The sequence below is a fragment of the Chiloscyllium plagiosum genome, unplaced genomic scaffold, assembly GCF_037043375.1.
Source record: "Chiloscyllium plagiosum isolate Xiang-an unplaced genomic scaffold, Cpla_swu_hap1 HiC_scaffold_31, whole genome shotgun sequence".
Classification (NCBI taxonomy): domain Eukaryota; kingdom Metazoa; phylum Chordata; class Chondrichthyes; order Orectolobiformes; family Hemiscylliidae; genus Chiloscyllium; species Chiloscyllium plagiosum.
The window spans coordinates 24,884,589-24,909,081 of record NW_028270169.1 but is presented as its reverse complement, the minus strand read 5'-3'; the positions used below and the strand labels follow the sequence as shown (position 1 = coordinate 24,909,081).

General features: G+C 38.9%; 1 protein-coding gene across 3 annotated transcripts in view; it reads right to left on the bottom strand.

Annotated features, from left to right (window-relative positions):
* Positions 1 to 5,902: 5,902 nt before the first annotated feature.
* The window catches only part of LOC122564019 (zinc finger and BTB domain-containing protein 11-like), a 43,611-nt gene continuing 25,020 nt past the window's right edge, over positions 5,903 to 24,493 (bottom strand). For 2 of the 3 annotated variants that reach the window (XM_043718465.2, XM_043718469.2), the window contains exons 6-10: positions 24,248 to 24,454; positions 18,379 to 18,523; positions 12,805 to 12,916; positions 9,379 to 9,542; positions 5,903 to 9,058 (exon numbers count right to left, since the gene is read on the bottom strand). In XM_043718465.2, coding sequence (XP_043574400.1) covers positions 9,024 to 9,058; positions 9,379 to 9,542; positions 12,805 to 12,916; positions 18,379 to 18,523; positions 24,248 to 24,454 — 663 coding nt within the window. In that variant the 3' untranslated portion in view covers positions 5,903 to 9,023. The remainder of the gene's footprint in view (positions 9,059 to 9,378; positions 9,543 to 12,804; positions 12,917 to 18,378; positions 18,524 to 24,247; positions 24,455 to 24,493) is intronic. The other variant, XM_043718466.2, reaches the window with a different exon arrangement.

Sequence of the window (24,493 nt, the reverse complement as noted above, 5' to 3'; positions counted from 1 at the left end):
ATAGATGGCAGCTCAGGTAGATATGGTTGTAAAAAAGGCCTATGGCGTACTTGCCTTCATTGAAAGAGGAATTGCATATAAGGATTGATCAAGTTATGTTGCAGCTTTATAAGACTTTAGTTAAGCCCCACTTGGGATATTGCAAATAGTTCTGGTCACCAAGATGTGGATACTTTGGAGATGGTACAGAAAAGGTTTACCAGAATGTTGCCTGTTATGGGGGATTTTAGCTATGAAGAAAGGTTGAATAGACTGGAACGCAGAAAGTTGTTGAGTAAGAGTCCTAGAGATGTACAGCACAGAAACAGACCCTTCGGTCCAACTCATCCATGTCGACCAGATATCTAAACCCAATCTAGTCCCACCTGCAACCTAATGGAAATTTGTAAGATTATGAATGGCATGGAGAGAGTGAAAGGTATGAGGCTTTGTTCCGGGGGAGGGGTCAATTAGTAGGGGAGACAGGTTCAAAGTGCTGGGAGGGGGGGGGGTGCTTAAAAAAGATGCGTAAGGCAAGTTTTTCACACATAGGAAGGTGAATGCTTGGAATGCACTGCCAGAGGTGGTGGTGGAAGCATACACAATAGCAGCATTTGAGGAGTACCGGGATTTGAGTAGGAAGAAAATAGAGGGATACGGATCCTGTAAGTGAATACAGTTTTAGTATGGAAGGGCAAAATGTAGCGACAAAGGCTTGGAGGGCCAAAGGCCTTGTTCCTGTGCTGTATTGTTCTTTGTTCTACAGAAGTACATTATTGGCTGTGAAGCACTTTGGATTGACCTGAGGATAAATAAATCAAATTACTTAAAGCTTTAGGAGGTATGATGCAAATGTACTTCTGGTTTTGTTTTCTTAGTTTGACCCTCCTTGAGAGTTTGAATAAGTAGGTGAGATGGTAAAATAATAATGCAAATTGAACCTGACGTTTAAGGAAGGGTTTCATGAGCCAATACCAACTTCCTATTTTATGTGATGTGCTTTTAGTATTGAGTCTCCTGCTACGGCATTAGAAGAGTTTAGATTAGAGTGCTGCTGAAGAAGTACAGCAGGTCAAGCAGCATCTGAGGAATAGGAAAATCGACATTTCGGGCAAAAGCGCTTGGTCCTAATCTAGACTCTGATTTCCAGCATCTGTAGTCCTCAGTTTTGCACAGCATTGGAAGAGGTCATCAGTGTTGCTGACATGATTATTATACACAGACACTGCATTGGGACAGAAAGTTCATGCCACTAACATCATGGTAGTGTATTCTATTGTTGCGGGCTACATTACTTGGTTCTTTGCTTCACTCAATGTTCCCTTTCACTTGCTGCCTTTCCCCCAATTGCCACTCCTCCTTGCTGCCTGGCTTTGCACTTTAATTAGGAACCAATGCAGGTAAGACAGTGATCTGGTTGAGGGCAGGACAGCAAAGATTGACAAGGAGCGCAGCAAACAGATGGTGAGTAGGGTGGTGAGCAATGCAACAAGTGAAGGGCTGGGTGTAGGGCAACTATAAACAGGTCAATATGCGATTTTTTGATAAGATTTGTAGCTCAGGTTGAGGTTCAGGTTGTAAATTTGCTCACTGAGCTGGTTGGCTGGTTCTCAGATATTTTATCACCATGCTAGGCAACATGGTATCCATTTGGACCGCTGAGAAAAAGTACCAGAAATGATATCACCCACCTTAACAGACCAAGGCACAGAAATAGAATACCAGAGCTTCACCGGAAGCTCACTGACGATGTTACCTAGCATGGTGACGAAACATCTGAGAACAAACCTACCAGCTCAGCGAACAAACTTACAACCTGAACAGGTCAATATCTCACATCAAAGGCATGAGTAGAAATATGCAACACTTTTAATTAAAAAGGAAGGAGTCAGTGATAGGTTTGTGGGACAGATTACAAGTGATGTGTGATATCAAATCAGCTTTTTCAAAATAAAACACAGGCACCACAGCTACACCCTCTGCAGTTCAATGACAGCAAATACATCCTCGCTTACCACATGGAACAGTTCACACCCTCTTGTGGCCTGTCCTGTGTACAGCACTGAATGGGAATGGGCAAACACAAGGATACAGAGAGATTCAGCAGAATTAAAGTATAAAAGGAATTTTAACAAGAAAGCTCCAACACTTATATTTCTTTCTGCATTTGCTTCTGGTGATATTGTCAGTAATAAGTGGCGCTTACACATGAAATAAAGACCAACACACAGAAATGCAGGACTTTAACCCAACTACTTCACTTATTGTGCAGTGATTCTGGACCCCATTTATGTTAGGTGGCTTCCTTTCAAACATATGCTAACCAAGCAGGGGAAACCTAATCAAGGCCACTGAAACTTCTGAACTTCAAAGTAGAACTCTCATAGGGTCCATACATGATAAAATAATTGTAAACGTATTCATGTTGAATTAAAGAGAAACTGAGTACACACAAGCAGTATAAATGTAACAAGTTAATACGACATCCACATTTTATCATCATTAGGAGTAAATAAGTTGATGTTATTTTTTAATTTTGTGAACTTTTAAATTTTTTTTTCTATTACTACCACCCTCTGTCCTTCCCAAATCATGAGAACATTCTTACCTCCAAATCACACAGCTCCAGTTTTGGATTTATACTGGTGATAGTTCATTATTACTGAATCAAAACCCAACAATTCTCCATCTAACATCATAATAGATGGAAGCACCAATACCAAAGATGGGAAGGTGGGAGAGAACTAAAGGACACACCACCAGTGTCAATAACAATAGGGATCCACAATAAATGTGACTTTGCCAGTATCACCAATATTCCATGAACACATTTTTTAGTATTGTTGAATAAAGGCACATTTTGTCAAAGCTTTTCATCTTGCAAGACAATTCTGCAAGAATACCAATTCAAAGGGAAAACATACTTTTATATTGCATGATAGGGGAATGTTGACTAGTTGACAGGTGGACTTTGGCGATGCAAAAATCATTCACGATGCAAAGGAGCTTGAAACACCTCAGAAATAAGGGGGAGGAGGAGCTGATTGGCTGTGTTGAGAAGGTCTAGGTGAAATGGATGGCCAGAAAATGGTTCTAAATTAATATTACTAATATGCAACTCTTTCAGATCTAATGTCACAAGTCTAGATCACTACTCATTTAATTATATGATTAAAGTTTATGACAACTATTGTTACAATTCATGGATTGAGAGCTTTGTATGAAATGAGAGAGTATATAATCAACAGATCCCATTCAACAAAACAATTACTTATTTTACTAACAAATCTGAAAATTACAGTATTCCTCCTTGCACTGTTTAATGTCTTGTCATAATAATGCAAATACACATGATCAATATTCAACTACCATCATCGAATTTTAACACCCAAAATCTTCAAGGATTAAAGTGTCCGAGTCATGGAGATTTTACAGCATGAAAAGAGGCCCTTTGGGCCATCTTGTCTGCTCTGGTCATAAAGCATCCAATTCTAATCCCACTGATTTTTAACAAGGACAAATCCTGACATACCAAAGCTGTCACAATCATTGGACTACAAATTGAAGCAAGTCAGGGAACCCATATAGAATACACTAAACCAGCTGCATTAAAATTACTACTTCATCCAAAAACAGTGAAACTAGACAATAAATTCAGTTGCAAGAAATTCACATCTCCTATTTAATTCACAGTTACACAATAAGTTTATAATAGGGTTTGATCGTTTGCCTGCATAATATTTAGCTTGAAAAAGACAATGGAGCGAGACTTGGGAACATACAAATGCAGAGTATTTTTAGTAGCTGGATTTTATACAGAAGAAAATTAGATCAATAGTGCTGGAAGCCAGGCAAACCTCTGAAGTGACTGTCAAAAAGGAATTAGGATAAAAGTCTATTGGCTAACTGTAGTAATGAATCTTGAACTCATCTGCCTCATTAGCAATGGCATTACTGCTACCATCCAACTAATGACAAAAACTTTGCACCATTTAGCATTCACAGAACTCAGAGACATAATTATATCAGTCCACTGCTTTTTGACATTGATATAAATGAGTTGGATGTGAACATAGGAAGTATGGTTAGTACATTTGCAAATTGGTGGTGTAGCGGATAGCCATGAAGGTTACCCGAGTACAATGGGATCTTGATCAGATGGGCAGGTGAACCAAGGAGTGGCAGATTGAGTTTAATTTAGATAAATGTGAGGTACTGCATTTTGGAAAGGCAAATCAGAGCAGGATGTATACACTTAATGGTAAGGACCTGGGGACTGTTGCTGAACAAAGAGATCATGGATTGCAGATTCATAGTTCCTTCAAAATGGACAGAATAGGAAAGAAGGCATTTGTTCTGCTTGCCTTTATTGGTTATTGAGTATAAGAGTTGAGACGTCCTCTCAAATGGTTAGGCCATTTTTGGAATACTGCATTTCATTGGTCTCCCTGCGAGAGGAAGGATATGATGAAACTAGAAAGGATTCAGAAAAGATGTACAAAGATGTTGCCAGAGTTGGAGGATTTGAGCTAAAGGGAGAGGCTGAATAGACTGGGGCTATTTTCCCTGGAGCATTGGAGACTAAGGGGTGACCTTCTACAGATTTATAAAATTATGAGAGGTATAGATTAAGGAAAAGTCCTGGCTATTCACCCTGAGTAGCAGAGTCCAAAGTTAGAGGGCATAGGTTTAAGGTGAGATAGGAAATATTTAGAAGGGACCTAGGAGGAAACCTTTTCACGTAGAGGATATTGCATGTATGGAATGAACTGCCAGAAGAAGAGGTGACGACTGGTACAATTACAACATTTAAAAGGCATCTGGATGGGTATATGAATAGGAAGAGTTTAGAGGTATATGGGCCAAATGCTGGCAAGTGGGATTAGATTAATTAGAATATCTAGTCGGCATGGATGAGTTGGATCCAAGGGTCTGTTTCTGTGCCGTACAGCTCTATGACTCTTCTGTTACCTTAATACTTAATTCATATTTCTAATGTCTGTGTGATATCTCACTTTTTAAATAATCTTTTCATGCCTTTAGCAGAGAGGGATGGCCTAGTGATATTAGTGCTACACTATTAATCCAGTGACCCAGGCAATGTTGCATGGACCCAGATTCAAACCATGCAAACAGTGGAATTTAAATTCAATAAAAATCTGGAAATAAGGATTTGATGACTATGAAACAATTGTCGATGGTCAGAAAAAACCCATGAGGTCCACTAATATCCTTTAGGGATAGAAACTGCCATCCTTACCTCGTTTGGCCTGCATGTGACTTCAGATTCGCAGCCATGTAGTTGACTGTTGTTAACTGCCCTCAGAGCAACTGGGGAGGAGCAATAAATGCAGTCTAGCCAGTGACACATCTTGAATTAATATATTAAAAAGTAGCTAACAAATTTACCTTTACTTTAACTCAAGAGAGCTTTAATCATTGAATCCGCAAATGGAAGCAGGCCATTTGGCCCATCTAATCTATGCTGACCCTCTGAAGAGCATCCCACCCAGACCCACTCCCTACCCGATCCCTGTAATCATGCATTTCCCATAACTAGTCCATCTACCCTGCACATCCCTGGACAGTATGGGCAATTTAGCATGGCAAATCCACCTAACCTATACATTTATGGACCGTAGAAAAATATAGCACTGAAAAGCATAGCAGGTCAGGCAGCATCTGAGGGGCAGGTGAGTCGACATTTCGGGCGAAAGTCTTGAATCAGGAATGAATATCTAATTCATTAAAACAAGGAAATCTCATTGTTACAACCTCCAACCCAGATCACACCATCGCACAACTGGGACTAGATAGTATGGCCGAACATTTGATTACAAAAAGTCCACCTACCCACAAGAGTGCCAAGTGTTTTTGATTAATCTGCACAAATAGGTATGGAGAAAATTAACAAACAAACAAACATGTTTTAGTGTCACATTTTTATTTTGCAATTTTAAAGACATTGCATCATCATACAGTTTAGGTTGGAATAAAATATTTCAAAATACATATCATTGTAAAAACATCAGTACAAGAATAACAAACTTTATGTTTATGACTGTCCTGGCCTCTATTAACAAAAAAAGGGATTCACACAAACTGTTAATTATTCATGAATCCACTTACAGCCCCCAAAAATTGGGTTCTTGGCTTATTTGTAAGATTATGCTGTTTCAAAGTTACACATGGGGTCACCACTTCTTGGATAAGGTAATCTAAGATTTGAACATGTGGAGTCAGAGGGCTAGGAGTAGAACAGATAACCAGGTGACTACAGAAAACCAAGTTGAAGTTATTGAGACAGATACTAAGGTTGGTGGGAAGTATATTCCATGAGATGCATGCTGGATTCAGTGCTGTTCACCAATTGCATACCTAATTTTGACAGTTTCAAAATCTGTGGATGATGCCAAATTTGACAGTGCAATACTGAGAAAGATTGCCAAACAAAGCATAGAAGATGTGACAATAAGTTTGCAGAACAAGTGATTAAATGGCAGATGAACTTGTAGGAAAGTGAGAGGTGGGCCACTTTAGTAGTTGGAATAGGATGGTCACATGTTTCTTGTAAAATAGGAGACTAAATGGAAGCAAAGAGGTTGAGAAGTACAGTCTCAAATCATTAAAAATTGCATCGCAATTTAACAAAAGACAAAAAAAGACTGAAAATGCTGGAATCCAAATCAGACAAAAGGGAGGCTGGCAGAACACAGCAAGCCAGGCTGCATCAGGAGGTGGAAAAGTCAACAATTCGGGCAGAAATCTTCCAGTCCAGATAAAATTTGACTATCTACCCTGAATTAACCATGTAAATAACTAGAAAGAGACTAGCTTAAAGCTTACATAAATAAATTAATTGTGTTAAGTCACTTTATATTGCAGTGCTAATAAATGATTAGAAAATGCGCTTTCATCTTTTAATAACTGGAGTAAAGTTAAAAATCACAAATGTAACCACTAATTGAAAATAATTAATGGATTTAAGTTGGTACAAGACATGCTTAATGTTCTGTGCAGTCAAAGGGGACAAAGAAGAACAGAACAATAAAAATTTGGAAAGACAAGGGCAAAAGAATAACATTTCACTTCGGTATGTAGGGCAGAATTTCAACACAACTTGTTGACAGTTGACAGAAGCACTTGCTTCTGTACCCCTGCATTACTGTACACATTCCTGCTGTTCTCATTTTTAGTGTGTGATGTGCTTGATCAGAGATGGTCTCATTTACCAATACTCGATTTTACAGAAATCAATGAAGTGGTACAGATTTCATAAAGCAGCGAACAAGAACACAGCACACCTTGGTAGTGCCAAGTGCTTATCACACAAGTGCAGTTCTACTATCTGTCGGACACAGTACTAGGTTCTACAGGATAAATTTAGTCAGACTGATTAGGTCTGTTGATGTCTGTTTCTAGATTTGCCAACATAATTCAGTAGCAGTTCATATGGTAAACACAAAGACCAGAGCTTAGAACTACTTTAGAATATAAATGATAAGTTCTTGAAAAATATTATAAAATGTAACAAATAATGGTGCAGTGGTAGTGTCCCTACCTCTGTACCAAAAGGCCTGCATTCAAGTGTCATCTGCTCCAGCAGACATGTGTCATAACATGCCTGAACAGGTTTTTAAAAATTGTCTAAGATACATTATCATTTTAGCTGCACTTTAATTCAACGTTTTCACAATTGCAATCTAAAAGATGCAACAGCAATTAAAAATGCATATACAACGATACAGCCTTTCAGAAATAACCATGAAAACTTACATGCCAAATGTCTGACAAGTACTGAGGAGAGTACAATCAGAAAAAATATAGTTTAAAAAAAGGCTCTTCACATTAAACAAAATAACAACAAACCTCAATCAAATTGACGAGATATATATTTCCTTTGGAGTGCTCGCAGAATCTCTGGCAGTGTACCAGACCTGTATTCCTTTATAACTGTAGCCATTAGCCCAAACAATGATATTATCAAGACACAGCTTCTGTTTGCTCCAGGATACGTTTTACTAGGCTTTACAGCATCCACTTCAATTAGTGCATTAAAATAGCCCAATCTGTTCACCAAAAACAAAGTGGTTCCACCTGCTCATGGCAGCAAAACAAAGTTTGCTGATATAAATCACCGAGCAAGCTGTGTCCACCTCATTGTCAAGTCAAAACGTTTGTTTCCTATTTAACAAATGCATGAACAGACTGAGTACTATTTGAAATGCTCGAGAGTCAATCATAAATTAGGAGGTTAACAAATAAGTGTATGCGAACGAGGATAAAAAATATAAATAAAAATTTGCAACTTTCCTTCTCTATCATACTTCAAAAGTTGCAACTCACTTGACAACCGCACATCCTTTGTTTTGGCATTGTCTAAATTAATATAGGAGCTCTATTTTTGATATTTAGAGGAAGAGTGTGCAATTACATTTCTGAGGTTTCCAACTATTTTTATACTGTCTTAACATGTTCTGTTTCATAATACTTAATCGAATTTTTACACATAAAACTTGTTAAAAAAAATCTATTTCACAGAAAAAGTTTGTTTTCCATGGGACCTATTCAAAAGATGTTAAAACATCATGCAAAACACATTCAAATGATCATGTAGACGATTAGAATGGAAAAGTCCAGGCATTGAAAACAGGCAGAACTTGGTTCATTCTCAAATGTTAGAAAATTCGATCAGATAGGTTGGGAACATTTCTGGAGTGTCACTAGAAATAGTTGGAAATAATTGCCATTCTCCTGAAGTACCTCCATCATGTCGCTTTATCTCATTCATGGAATCATTGTCCTTCTGTTTCTTATCTATCCTTGGTGAGACAAACAAGGCATGGGTCAAGTGTGTTTGAGTATTTGTGTAGAGGCAGCAGTTCTCTTTTAAGTGTAACACGCTTATTTCCATGGAGCTTTTTCATGTGTAGCCGTAAACTCTGAGCATCAATGTGAGGATCCAGACAGATGGAACAGACGTAAGGCTCTTCCCCAGTGTGCTCACAAATGTGATGTTGTAGTGAGTGAGGGTCAGCCCAAGATTAGCCACAGGTCAAGCACTGGAAAGGTTTTTGGCCTACATCAAAATAAATACAGAAAAGACAACCCTTGTTTTCAGAACAGTCAAATATTAGGAATGAAATGTGTGTGGAAACCAGTGTACTTTGTGGCAAATGTTATAATACTAGTGCAGTATGGCTACATCAAAGTCAGACTCCCAGCAGTTTACAATTTAACTCAGAAAATCAGCACTATTTAGCATTACATGGTCTTACAGCTCGTAACAACACAAAGAAAAGACCTGTCATTCTGGTTGGTAACACATGTGAACATCAAAAGATGGAAATATTAGTTATACATAGAATCAGCTGGTCATTTGCTGAACTCAGATGGTACCTGTGTGTTGAGTCATGTGTTTACAGTAGTCCTCAATCTGGTTGAATACCTTGTTACAATGCTCACAAACGTGCTCCACAGTTTGGCTGATCTGTGGTATGGCTTCACAAAATGTGCTTCTTGTTTGCTTGAAGCCACAAAACACCTTGCCACATGCATCACACCTAAGTAAAATGTAAAGGTCAATAACAGATGTAACTGTACAAGATCAAGAATCTAACTATGTTGCTCCATTTGAAAAATCCATTTTAAACTTTGCCTGTCTACCTATAATACCAAACAAGATGATGTGACCTTGAATTTGCTCACTGATCCAGGAAGAATTTGCCTGCCTTATCAGCAAAGCCAAAATTAAGAATTTCTGGCATGAACCTACCTCCCATTAAAATCCCCATAGTAATACATTCAGGTACTACATTACTGTGTCACAAAGTTACCAGTTTTTTAAAAATACACTTAATGTAAAGGAGTATAAATCAATAAAACTTCAATTGAAAATTTTAAATGCACTTTGTATGCTGGTTACCTATATATTTTCATTATATTAAAAATGCTTGCATCTGTTTACATTTCCTGCTGTCAAATCTTGGTAAGTTTTCCATTATAAATACATCTATATTTATAATGAAAACTGCCTGTGTGAATTGGTCATGTTGCATTTATACACTGTCACACGAGGGAAATTGTAGTATTTAGCATTGCTCGGATCTTCAGCTTTCCCTGCAAAGAAATTTTAATGCTGCAACAACTCTAAATTCTGCTTCACAAAATATTGAAAGTTTTGCTATTTAACTATATGACAATATAAAATCAACTACTCAAATTAGGGAAGATTATGGGATTTTACAGTGTAGACGGAATTATATCTGTTCCAATTACACCTGGTGTCTAACTCTCATTTACTTGAAGACTACGTTTGGACCTGTACAATTCTTCCACCAATTTGATCCCCTTGAACCTGATGACACTATCACTTACTTGGGTGTGGTTCCATGCAGCTCTTTACCCAAAAACTGCAACCTTGAATACTGAGAAGCCATTGAGTTATTCCATCTTTTGGAACTTCATCCAATGTCCATAAATGTACACTTGCCAGATGATGGTGCAATATGGTCTGGAGCAAAACAGTGTTAATCTCTCCAACCTCACACCCCTGAGCCTCTCTAACTCAGAAAACTGAGGTTAGTGTTTACACAGACTCCAAATAGTTTTACAGCACAGAAACAGGTCTTTTGGTCCAAATGGTCTATGCTACCACTTAGGCTCCTCTCACCAGCATATTCTTCTAAAACTCTTAAATGTTTAGCAAGTTTCCCCTAAAGGGCATCTGTGCATTACATGTATTCTGCATACAGAGTACTGCAACAAGCAGCCCAGCACTGGTCTGCTAATTCATTGCCCACTCCGAAGCATACTGAACAGTTTCTAGTCTGCTCAAGTCTGTTTTGACAAATGGTAGAGCGGGATTGCATACCAAAAAGCCCTATTATGGAACTGAAAGTGGCCTTCACTCCATTTGCAGTACCCCATTTAAAGTGCAGCAAAGTGCTGAGTGACAAGTCTCGAAGGAAAAGGCAGCAGAAAAAGAATGTAATGAGAAATAGATGAGATAGAGAGGGTGAAGGGAGGAGAGGAGAGAATGGGTTGCTCAGATTCACAGAATCAGCAGCCACCTGCCTTTTGAAGGAAGTTAAGTGAAACACCAGTAATGGGAGGTAAGGGAGAAAGCAGCTTCTACCTTTGAGAACATCCATTTTTGTCCCCGAATAAACTTTTACCACTTTGAATCTCAAAGCCAAAATTAAGCTCAATTGGCAAAGATAACAGGTTCACTAGGAGGTAGCCATCAGTGTGAGACACAAAATGTACAAATCACACCCTACAACAATGTGTAGGAACAACACCAATGGACGAGTCGTGAGAAAGAAAGGAATTGGGCTGGAAAGCTGTTTCCTTGAATTTGTTTGAATTTTAAAAATAGTATTAAATTGGAAAATATCTTAACAAAATCGCTATTCACATTCTACATTGCCATCAGAACTATTTATAGAATAAGCAGGCATGTAAGATGGTCTTTTATTTTCAATCATGTTTTGAAGAAAGGCATTGCTGTGACAGTGAGGATAAATGCAGGGAATTAATTATTTACTCTGGGGAATGGTGGCAGTGGGTTAATATATTGTAATTTCATCTCGCTTACCAGGATTCAGTCCAGACAGAGATAGCCTGAAGGTCTCTCTATCTGCCAACTTTAAGCAGCCCAAATGAAGTTAGACCTGTCACAATTCACTTCCCAGTGGATGCAAAAACACAGCCAGAAAAACCTGCCTAACTTGCTAAAATTGCTAATTTTCCAAGGAACTTTGGAATAGTGATTGGCAGAGAAATGGAAAATCTCACTTCAGTGACAATAAGAAATTATCAGCAGGAAAAGGTAGAAGGCTCACTTTATTTGTCCAAACCCAACTGAAGAATTTCCTCATGCAACTAATACATGCTACAAGTAAAGAATGTTCCATTCCCCAGCTCTGAATCCAGGATTACATAATTTATTTTGCTGAATATGTTACGTTGCATCTGAAGTCACCTCTGTTTTTCTCAAAAATATTTCATCATGTCCAGTATCCAAAATCACAACAACAATAGCTGGCAAGAAGCCAGGATTACACTATTGATAAATCTTCAATGCTTATCTGGCATTTAAGCTACTGTACTGACATATTCATCTGTATGATGGGCGGCACGGTGGCAATGGTGGCACAGTGGTTAGCACTGCTGCCTCACAGCGCCAGAGACCTGGGTTCAATTACCACCTCAGGCAACTGTCTGTGTGGAGTTTGCACACTCTCCCCGTGTCTGCGTGGGTTTCCTCCAGGTGCTCCAGTTTCCCCCACAGTCCAAAAACGTGTAGGTCAGGTGAACTGGCCATGCTAAATTGCCCGTAGTGTTAGGTTAAGGGGTAAATGTGGAGGAATGGGTCTGGGTGGGTTGCTCTTCGGAGGGTCGGTGTGGACTTGTTGGGCCGAAGGGCCTATTTCCACACTGTAAGTAATCTAATCAAATGTAATCTAATCTAATCATGACTGCCAGGTAGGCCAAGATTGCAATTATCAGGAAAGGCTTCCACTCACTGAATTTGCAGACTGCATGTGATGCCCAGAAACATACAGATATATACACATTATATATGTATATCTATATTCACACAACAATTTCCATAATGTTTTCAACTTTGCCATTTCACAACAAAGCAAAAGGCTTAAGGAATGTACAGTGACGGCATTTGGGTAAGAAATTAAAAACATTTTATTTTAAAAATGCTTAAAAAGAATAACAGAGAACAAAGACTCCTTTTAAACGGTTTGGAATGCAAGCATTTTAAGTGAAATGTATTTTCACACAATACTGAAAACAACAATACTCAACTGATTATAGAGGATCTTCTCTTCTGAGAGATTATGCTTTTTCTTATGGCGATTACAACTTGAAGGGGTTTTGAATCTCTTTCCACACAGAACACAGGGATACTTCAGTTCACCTATCCAAAGAAAGCAGACAATAATGCAAATGTACACTTTAAAATATAAATTTTACAAAAAATGGACAACAAACACAGCTGCAGTTTAGATCCATTGGCAGTACTTTTGTCTCTAAAGCGAGAAGGTACTAGATTCAAGCCCAGTACTGAACTCGAACACATACTTTAAACTAACACTCCTGTAAAGTACTGAGAATGTGCTACATCCTTCCAACCAGACATCAAACAAAAGTCTCAACTGACCACTCAAGTGAACTTAGAAAAGTCTCACAGCATTTTTATTTAAGATCTATGGTATTTTTTCCGTGATCCAATCAACAACTAATTCTACCACAAGACTTATAGACTGGGAATGTATTCCTTTTGTTACCTGAGTGACTGTTACACACCAATTGGCTGCAGCATTTAATTACTCAATTCTCCCTGTACTTGTTAATCAGGTACTTTAATTATGGTATGCTTTGGGTTATTCAAATTATTAACAACACTACATAGGTGCAAATTCATTTAATATGAAATAATTATCATGATTATAAAGGCAACCTCAGATTAAAACTGGCATATCATTGAGTGTAATTATAAGTTTGACCACATGATATCGATAGAGGGAAAAATACTAGAGGAATTTAGTGACAGGATCAGACAGAGTTCGCATAGATTTATGAATGACAAATCGGCTGCAATGTTTTAAGGAAGTAAATAGTAGAGTGAATAAGGTGGACCAGTGGATGTGGTTTACTTTGATTTTCAGAAGGCTTTCAACAAGATTCCACATAAGAGCTTTGTGTGCAAAATTAAAGTGCATGGGATTGGAGGTGGTGAACTGCAATGAATCGAGAACTGGCAGACAGGAAACAGTAGGATTAAAAGGGTCAAAGCTGAGTGGCAGACAGTGAATGGTGGGATACCGCAGGGATCAGTGCTTGGACCTCAGCTATTCACAATATATATTAATGATATAGATGAGGAAACTGTGTGTCACACCTCCAGGTTTGCACATGACAACAAAGCTGGGAGGGAGGGTATACTGTAAGGTGGATGCAGAAAAACTTCACTGCAATTCATGCAAGTTGAGTGAGTGGGCAAATGCATAGCAGATGTAGTATCATGTGCATAAATGCGAGTTATCCACTTTGATAGCAAAACAGGCAGCCAGGTTACTATTGTTACGATACCGGGTAAACCCTCCTACTTAATTTTTCGGGTAGTCTCTACATGCTGGTGACGTGGCAGTTCTCTTCCTAGTTTTCCCCGGTCTTATACCCCCAAAGCGTCAGATTGTGTCATTGGCTTTTAAGATTGCCAACATGCTAAATTCAAACTTGATTGGAGTTTGGTTTTTATTGGGGGTATAATTTAAACTGATTGGCCCAATTCGAATCTGATTTTGTCTCCAGGCAATCAACTATTCCAGCCACCCCAGTAGCTGGACCACATGTTACATTGTATCTTATTCAGAACACTTAGCGCTGCTAGCTTTTAACTCTCTTAAAGGAACACTACACACACATCTTCATAACACAATCTGAATTATGGTAGATCAGGAAAGGGTGAAGTGCAATCCATTCTGAGCGTCCTTGTACAACAGTCACTGAAAGTAAGCATGTAGGTGCAAGAGACATTGAGGAAAGCAAATGGTACATTGTCCTTCACAGCGAGAGTATTCAAGTATAGGAGCAGTGATATCTTACTGCAACTGTACAGAGTATTGGTAAGACCACACATGGAGTATTGTATGCAGTTTTGGTCTCCTTATCTGAAGAAGGATGTTCTGACTACTGAGGGAGTGCAATGAAATTTTAGCAGACTGATTCCTGGGATAGCGACAGTGATGTACGGGGAAAGACTGAATCGGGTATGATTATATTCATAGGAGTTTGGAAAAATGAGGGGGTATCTCATAGGAACCTATAAAATTCTCACAGGATTATATAGGATAGATGCAGGAAGGGTGTTATCAATAACCAGGAGTAGGTCTTTTAGGATACAGACAAGGAGAAACTTCATAGCCCAGGAATTGGTGAGAATTCTCTGCCACAAAAAACTGTTCAAGTTCAGGTTAAAACGTTAAAATCTTTCAAGAAAAATGTAGACATAACTCTTAGTATAAACAGATCAAAGGATGTGGTGAGAAAACAAGGACAGGTTAGAGTTACATTATCATAAGAACATAAAACCATAAGATAAAGGAGTAGAATTAGGCCATGTGGCCTATCCAGTCTGCTCAGTCATTTGATCATGGCTGATATATTTCTCAGTCTGTTTTTGTGCCTACTCTCTGTAACCCTTGATCCCCTAACTAATTAAGAAACTGTGCCCTCAGATCCTCATCCCTCCCACTATTAGAAACATCTTGTCCACGTCCAGTCTATCCAGGCTTCTCAGTATTCTGTATATTTCGATGAGATTCTTCACAACCAGCCCCTGCCCCCCCCTCCCCCCGGTAACTATCAGGAAGCCAATTAACTTCAAAAGGAACACCAGAAACGCAATGGACAACACAGATTTGAGGGGAGAAAAAGGGGCACACAATGTGTATAACTGTCAGCCCTTGTTCACCTGTGGAAAGCCTTTTCAACAACAAGCTTCTGCAGAAAGAGCTTCCCCACAGGCTTCTAGCCCCACCAAGCAGCTTCGGAACCAAGAACCACAGAGGCCGAATAGAGAAGTTGAAACCGGGAACCCAAACCAAGAGCATCATCAGAACAAAAGACATCAGAGACATGGGGAAATCAACCAAGTGCTATGTGAACAAGAGCTTCCAGACACAGGCCTGTTCCAAACCAAGAGACTGACAGCAAGAACCTCAGCAACACTTTAAAACTGTGTTTTCCTCAGGGGTGAGCTTAAACTCTAGAAACCCCAAAGTTTCCAACTTAGCTAACAAAGAGGGGACAGTGCATGGGAACCCAGAAGTAGGAATCCTGATTCAAGGTTCTGTGATTAAAATTGCTGTTTACGTTCTCATAGTGTTTAATTTAATAGTGTATTTAATAGTACTACTGTCCTCTGTATAGTTGATTATGTCAATTTCACCGTCTATTGCATTTACCTTTATTTTTTGTTTATACTTAACTTTTGCATTATAAATAAACACAGATATTCTTTTGCCCTGAAATACTAGTCTACTGCCACCCTCATTTCACATTCTTTAAATAAGTCCAGTGTCTAGAATGAGGGATCTGGGGTGATTTGAACCACTTAAAGATCATAAATAACTGATTGCAAACCAGAACCCTACATCTTGTATTCTAGCTATTTCAAAATGAATGCTAATGTCGCATTTGTGTTCTTAACTGCCAAATGAATCTGCATGTTATCCTTAAGAGAATCCTGAACTCGGACTCCTAAATCCCGTTCTGCTTCAGATTTTCAAAGCCTTTCCCCATTTAGAAAATAATCTACGCCTCTATTCTTTCTTCCAATTTGCATAACCTCACACTTCCCCACATTGTATTCCATCTGCCACTTCTTTGTACACTGTCCAAGTCCTTATGCAGCCTCCTCACTCCCTCAATACTAACTGTCTCTGCACATATCTTTGTGTCGTCTGCAAACTTAGCAACAATGCCCTCAGTTCCTTCATCCAGATTGTTAATGTATAACATGAATAGTTATGGTTCCAACACTGACCCTGTGGAACTCCACTATTCACCAGCTGCCATCCTGAAAAAGACCCCTTTGTCTCCACTCTTTGCCTTTGACAGTCTGCCAATCCTCTATCCATGCCAATACTTTTGGCCTAAGACCATGGGTCATTCTTATTTGCAGCATCCAGTATGGCACCTGGATGGTGATGGCTAGCACGAGGGGACATAGCTTTAAATTGAGGGGTGATACATATAGGACAGATGTCAGAGATAGGTTCTTTACTCAGAGAGTAGTAAGGATGCAGAACATCCTGCCTGCAACAGCAGTAGACTTGCCAACTTTAAGGGCATTTAAATGGTCACGGGTTAAACATATGGATGTCTATAATCCTGATGAAGGGCTTTTGCCCGAAACATCGATTCTCCCTGGTCCTCGGATGCCGCCTGACATGTTGAGCTTCTCCAGCACCACACTCTTGGCTCTGAAATCTCCAACATCTGCAGTCCTCATTTCTCCTATATCGATGATAATGGAATAATGTAGGTTAGATGGGCTTCAGATTGGTTTGAGGGCCTGTACTGCGCTGTAATGTTCTATATATATAATAAATATGTATATCGATATATTATTTTATATATATATATATGTATATATATGTACAGAAAGGCCATCTGTAAATCCAAATAGATCACATTCATAGACTCTCCTTTATCTAACTTACTTGTTGCCTCCTCTAAGAATTCTTAACAAATTTATCAAGTCTAACCTCCCCTTGATGATGCCATGCTGACTCAGCCTTTTTCTTAAAACCACGCACTCCTAATTACTCTGCAATCTCATCCATAATAATGGACTCTAAAATCTTACCAACAAATGAGGCCAGGCTAACTAGCCTATAATTTCCTGTTTTCTGCCTTTCTCCCTGCTTAAACAAGGTGCTACATTAAACATTTTCCAGTCCTCCGACACTCTCCCTGAGTCCAGTGATTCCTGAAAGATCACAACCAATGCCTTTACAATCTCCTTAGCTGTCTCCTTCAGAACCCTGGAGTGTACTCCATCCAGTCTGAGTAATATATCCACTTTCAGACCTTTCAGCTTCTCCAGCACTTTCTCCTTAGTGATAACCACTACACTTATTTCTCCTGAAGTTCTCGTACTCTACTGGTGTCTTCCACCGTGAAGAGAGATGCAAAGTAGCTATTCAGTTCCTGCACCATTTCTTTGTTCCCATTATTATGTCTCCAGTCTCATTTTCCAGTAGTCCAATGACCAGTCTTGCCTCTCTCTCTCACCTTTTATATATCCAGAAGAAAAACTCTTGCAACCTTCTTTTAAATGACTAGTCAGCTTACCCTCATATTTCATTTTCTCCCCCTTACTGATTTCTTTTTTTGTTGTTCTCCGCTGGTTTTTAAAGTCTTCCCACTAACTTCATCCATAATCATGTTGAATGACAAAGCAGGCTTGAAGGGCCAAATAATCTACTCCTGCTAGAATATTCCATGTTTCCATGTTAACAATTTAGGAAGGTCTTATGGCACCTTTCTCAAGAATTATGAGCTCCACGCGACCTGATCAACATCTCTCACACAAAGCAGATTGCCACTCTTCTAAAACACTATGTTCACATTGCACCGCAAAGATCAAGAGGATCTGGGTCCAAATCCCACACTGACAGTTGGTAGAATTTGAATTCAATAAGCATCTGGAATTTTGAGTCTAATGCTGACCGTGAAAACACTGTCAAATGTTGGAAAAACTCATCTGGTTCACGAATATCCTTTCGGGAAGAAAAGTGCCATCCTTATCTGGTCTGTGAATGAGAAACCCACTCTACAAAAAAGAGAATTAATATTCTGGAAACATACCTGAGTGAGCAAGTTTGTGGTACCACAATGAACTGGCATTGAAATATTCTTTCCCACAAAATTCACAATGGTAGTCCTCTGCATCTTGATGATATTTCATGTGGAGCTTCAAGATGTGGATATAAGCAAAAGACTTCTCACAGATCTGCCAAAGCAATGAAGAATGTTAATTTCATTTTGAACTTCTTAAAAGGAGGCATAAAGAGGTTCGGTTAGTTGCTTTTGTCCATAGAATTACTACCAAAAGCAGAGGCTGTGGGATAATATCGATATCCGAATGAAGAAAATACAAACTAAGGGCTTGGTCAGCTTTATAAATCTGAATTGGGTGGGAAACTCACGGAAACTTGATGCCATATGCGAAACTGTGTTGCAATTAACTCTAACTAGAGTATTTCATAATTATACTCTGGATGCAAGAACCAGCAATCAAAACTCTCATGAACAATATTAAATTGGGGCCTACTGGATTAGCAGTGGGAGCATATATGGAATTCTGATCAATTGAAACGTGTCTCTATTTATTTAAAACACAGGCACTAGTTTTATTGAATGAAGATGTTAAAATTTGATTTATAGTAGCTCAACAGCAAGTTGTAAGCTGTCTATAAGCTGTGATAATGATGACCTGTTTCCATGTTAACAATTTAGGAAGGTCTTATGGCACCTTTCTGAAGAATTATGAGCTCCACACGACCTGATCAACATCTCACACAGATACTACCACAAAGCAGACTGCCACTCTTCTAAAACACATTGCACCGCATTGAAGAGCAAGAGGATCTGGGTTCAGATCCCACACTGACAGTTGGTATATATATTATATATAGGAAAGATTGCTATGACACAATAACAAGTGTCTCTGGTACAAATATTCATTGAACGCATTTCAATCAATCAATGAGGTTACTACTCTGAAGATTATTTTTGGAATATTATTTTAAGACTACCGGAACAATTGTTAATGAGCTGGGGACCTGAGTTCAAATTCAGCCATGGCAGAAGGTGGAATTTGAATTCAATAAACATCTGGAATTAGTAGGCTAATGATGACTGTGAAACTATTGTTAATTGCTGGTATAACCCATCTGGTTCATTAAGGTCCTTTAGGGAAGGAAATTGTTATTTTTACCTGGTCTGGCCTACATGTGACTCCAGATCCATAGCTGTTCATTATTGCGCCACTCACATTCACTCTGGAAAATTGCTTTGTTTCTTTATTTCAATCATTACCACTCATTTGACTTTCGTTTCATATTTATTTTTTGATCTCCTGCTGTCTACCTTACTGCACTCCTTCAGTTTTAGTCTTCCACGTCCTAACTCTTTCAACAATATAAAATTAATCACATTATTATCTTTCCTTGGTTCTGTTTCACTTAAACTGTTAACTTTGTTTTTCTCTGTCTCTCTACAAATACATCTAGACTTGCGGTACATTTCCAGCACTTTATGCTTTTAATTCAGATTCAGCTGCTGTATTCTGCCTTTATTTGAGTACAAATGGTCAAAGTATTTATCCAAATGGGCAGAATGGTTAGGATTATTCATCATCTGGGTGAATCATAATTGTGTCTCCAGGATTTTCAACGTATAAAGGGTCTTATAGGGCAGAACATGCACATAGCAAGTGTCACTTTGCAACAGACTGCTTGGCCTCATCATCCTATGAGGATCTAAAATCTGGATTTAGGCTGTTGTCAGGAGTAACCATTTAATACATGCCCTTACTAACAACAAAATGGCTTCTTAATGTGAGTAACATAAAGTAACACAACAAAATGGCTTCTAGGCTGCAAATTGACAGTTCTGTTTAAAATGGCTTTTAACCCTGCTAAAAGCTGCATTCCTGAACTAGCTGAACCAAAGATAAGCAGACAATGCTACCTTCACAGTATGGAATTAACCAAGCTAGATAGAACATTACTAACCATCCTAGCTAACCTTGGAGACACAGATGTCGAGAGATAAAATGTGCAAAACAAAGTTAGTTCCCAGGAAATATCATTAGCTTCACCTTATGTCTATAAATGTCATTTTATTGGATTTGCTCTGTAATTAAGGCTGTACGATTCTTTAAGAACCATATAAAAATTGTCTTTGTTTTAAGCCATTTGCGCAGTTTCTCTAAGGAACACAGAAGTGTTTAACCTCCGTGCTGCTAGACAACCTGAACCTGGCCGTGATAATAAAGTGTGAAATCTTGCAGAATTAGACCAAACTGCTATTGTTTATTTGACCGATCGCGGAAATGAGGGACCCTTCCTGTGGACAGAGATCTTCACATATGTTTAGAAGGTTATCTCACTATCTGGATTTATTTTTCTACATGATTAGTAAAACGTAATAACTAATAATGCGACAGATAAATTTTAAACAAAATATACGTTATTGATCTGAAACAGCAAGGAAGGTTCTTAAATTTATAATGGCAAAGTCACAGCATCAGTCAATTAACACTGCAGAAAACCACTTCCGTGGACTCGATGAGCTGAATGGCCTGCCAAAACCGTACGATTCTTCCAAACATTTTATTCTCCCTTACCTTTCAAAGTGAACTTGCAATTTTCAGATTAATATAACTGTCGTATATTAAATTGAATTTCTTTATTGCACTTTATGTCCCAGTCAAGCAAGATTTTTCCAAATATTCAAATTTTGACCCAAAATGTAATTTCATTTCATTAATTCAAGAGTAACGATGGCATGTAGTATTACTCCCACTGCTCTCTCTGTTCCTTGCTGAATCATTTCAGCAGTTTCAGACACCATGTATTATCTTATAATGTTAAGTGCATGCTGGGGACCAGGTTGTGCAGTGACAGAAAACCACTGCTTGTTATTTTTCAAATATAATTTTGTTTTGGGCTGACTTCAATGAGATGAAGTGAAAACTTCCTCCCTTTCCACCAGCTCTACAGGACCTCTAATGAATTCAATCAGGTGGATCAATAGTACCAGCACTAGATGCCCACAGCAGAATTTTGACCCCTATTCCAATAGGAGATTGAGTAGTATGAAATTAGATAAATCCAGCCAGGTGCCAGAAGTGTTGATGTTACAGCTAAACTATATTGTTAAAGAACAAAAGGGGGCTCACTATGCATCTAGCTATTCTGCAGATGATTTAGGCATGTTCAGTGTAAATAAGGCATGCCCAAAATGGGAAATTGTTCCATTGCACAACACAGCCTGTTGTGTGTGTGTCTGGAAAGATCTGAAAGAGTTAATGCTAGATTGGAGTGTATTAAGCAGCAGCCACTGTGTCATGAGGACTCAGTGGGAGAGTAAATTAGGATCGTGCAGGAGACAAGATTGAAGGTTAGATCATAGGTTATTGATTTTTCCAGCACAGAGAAAGGCTCTCTAGTCTATTGTGTCCATGTCAGTCATCAAGCATCTATCTAGTCTCATCCCATTTTCTAGCACTTGGCCCACAGCCTTTTAGGCTATGGTACTTCAAGTGATCAGCTAAATACTTCTTCAATGCTGCGATGTTTTGTCTTTCAATGACCCTTTCAGACAGTGACTTCCAAACTCACCCCACTCTTCGGATGAAAAAACATTCTGTAGTTGTTTTCTCTGGAGCATTGAAGGCTGAGGGGTGACCTTGTAGAGGTTTAGAAAATCATGAGGGGCATGGATAGGGTAAATAGACAAGGTATTTTCCCTGAGTTGGGGGAGTCCAGAACATGAGGGCAAAGGTTTAGGGTGAGAGGAAAAAGGTTTAAAAGGGACCTAAGGGGCAACCTTTTCAAGCAAAGGTAGTGCGTATATGGAATGAGAAAGTAGTGGAGGCTGGTACAATTACAACACTTAAAAGGCATCTGGTTGGGTACATGAATAGGAAGAGTTTAGAAGGATATTGGGCCAAATGGTGGCAAATGGGACTAGATTAATTTAGGATAGCTGATCGGCATGGACGAGTTGGACCGAAGGGTCTATTTCTGTGTTGTACACCTCTGGGGCTCCAAATCCCCTCTAAACCTCCTGACCATTACCTTAAATCTATACCCACTAGTTACTGAGCCCTCTATGAAGGGGCAAACTTTCTTCCTATCTACACTATCTGTGCCCCTCAATCTTAGGCCCCACTCAACTTTCTCTGCTATAAGGAAATAACCCCAGTCTACAGTCGTTCTGCTATAACATGCGTTTCATTAACACAAATTCGCTGTAACATAATTGACAAATTGGAGACACAGTTTCTAAAGCACAAACTTTTAAAATGTGTGTTGGCTGTAACGCGATTACATCGCCAACACGTAGAAAGCACAATTTTACTATAATGCATGGCTGCACAAGAACGCAACCATCGTGTTAGAGAAGAATTACCTTTTTCTAATCTCTCTGCGTAGCTGTGATGTGAAGATGCCTGAGTTGGACTGGGGTGGACAAAGTCAGAAGTCACACAACACCAGGTCTGACAGCAAAAGAGAAAATGCTGGGAAATCTCAGCAGGTCTGGCAGCATCTGAGCCCTCTATGAAGGGGCAAACTTTCTTCCTATCTACACTATCTGTGCCCCTCAATCTCAGGCCCCACTCAACTTTCTCTGCTATAAGGAAATAACCCAAGCCGACAGGTCGTTCTGCTATAACATGTGTTTCATTAACATGCGTTTTGACAAAGGGTCAGACTCGAAATGTCAGCTCTTTTCTCTCCTTACAGATGCTGCCAGACCTACTGAGATTTTCCAGCATTTTCTCTTTTGGTTTCAGATTCCAGCATCCGCAGTAATTTGCTCTTAACCAGGTCTGACAGGTTTGTTTGAAAACACAATCCTTTGGAGCAGCTGGTTTCAAACAGACCTGTAGGACTATAACCTGGCATTGTGTGACTTCTGACTCTCTTCATTGCTTAATCACCCCAACACAGGCAACATCCTGGTGAATCTTCTCTGCAGCCTCTCTGGTGCAATCACACCCTTCCCATATATGGTGACCAGAACTGTACACAGAATTCCAGCTGTGGCCTAACTAACACCTTATGCAGCTCCAACATAATCTCCCTGCTTTCGCATTAAAACCTGTCATCCCAACAGTCTTTGTAGTATTGCACAGACTGTTCAGATGAGCTGTGAACAATTGCAGAGGAACAACAAACTACATTTTGTTTACTGTCTAAGATTCTTCTCATTAGACCAGAAAGTACCTACCCTCACACACACTAGGCTATCTAAGTCACGAAAGAATCCAAACATTTAGAAGATGGCAGTACATACAACACTGTCATGCCTCATCTGGTGAACACTACAAAACAGTATAGGATATACTGCTCCCTATTAATACAGAATAAAAAAACTCCGACATCATATATTTTCACTCATGGATTAATACTCAGAACCAGTAATCTGTTGCTTTCCGCTATAAGCAGCAAAAGGGTACCAGGGTAAAATCACTCAAACCCAACTTTAATTTTTAAATAATGAAAAGTAACAATGTTTATGAACTACAAAAAAGACAACATACAGATAATAGCATTGGAACATTACCCCTTCACACATCATTACCTGACACTATTCTTGGCCAGAATATTAACAAATGAAGATTAAATTACTTCGGTGAAGAATGTCATGCTCCCAGTGTATCAACAATAAAACTGCAGAATAATTTGAAATGCCACACCAATCACGAAATATTCATTTGTTTTCTGCCTGCCTACTGTAAACAAACAACTCTAATCTCATTAACAAAGCCCTTTGAATCAATCCAGTTTGAATCTAATCTCCTGATTTTGCTTGTTTGAATCTAATCATGTGACATTATCCATCACTTGCTTGGCAGTGACTGATAAAAATCTCTCTTCAGGCAACAGAGATCATGACATAGCTTCATCCAAAAATATAATTTAAAAAGACATAACCATACCATGCATTTGTGTGGTTTGGCCCCAGCATGCTTCAACTCATGCATCTCCAGTTCATAAAGGCTGTGACTCAGTTTTCCACACGTGGTACATATAAGTTTCTGTTGCTTATGCTTCACTGTACCAGAGCTGGACCTACGTCGATCAGGGACATGTCTCTTCAAATGAGTCTTCAATGATGATGTATAAGAAAACTCCTTACCACAGACCTAAAAACAGAATTTTGTGAAAATATAGTTTCAAACTGT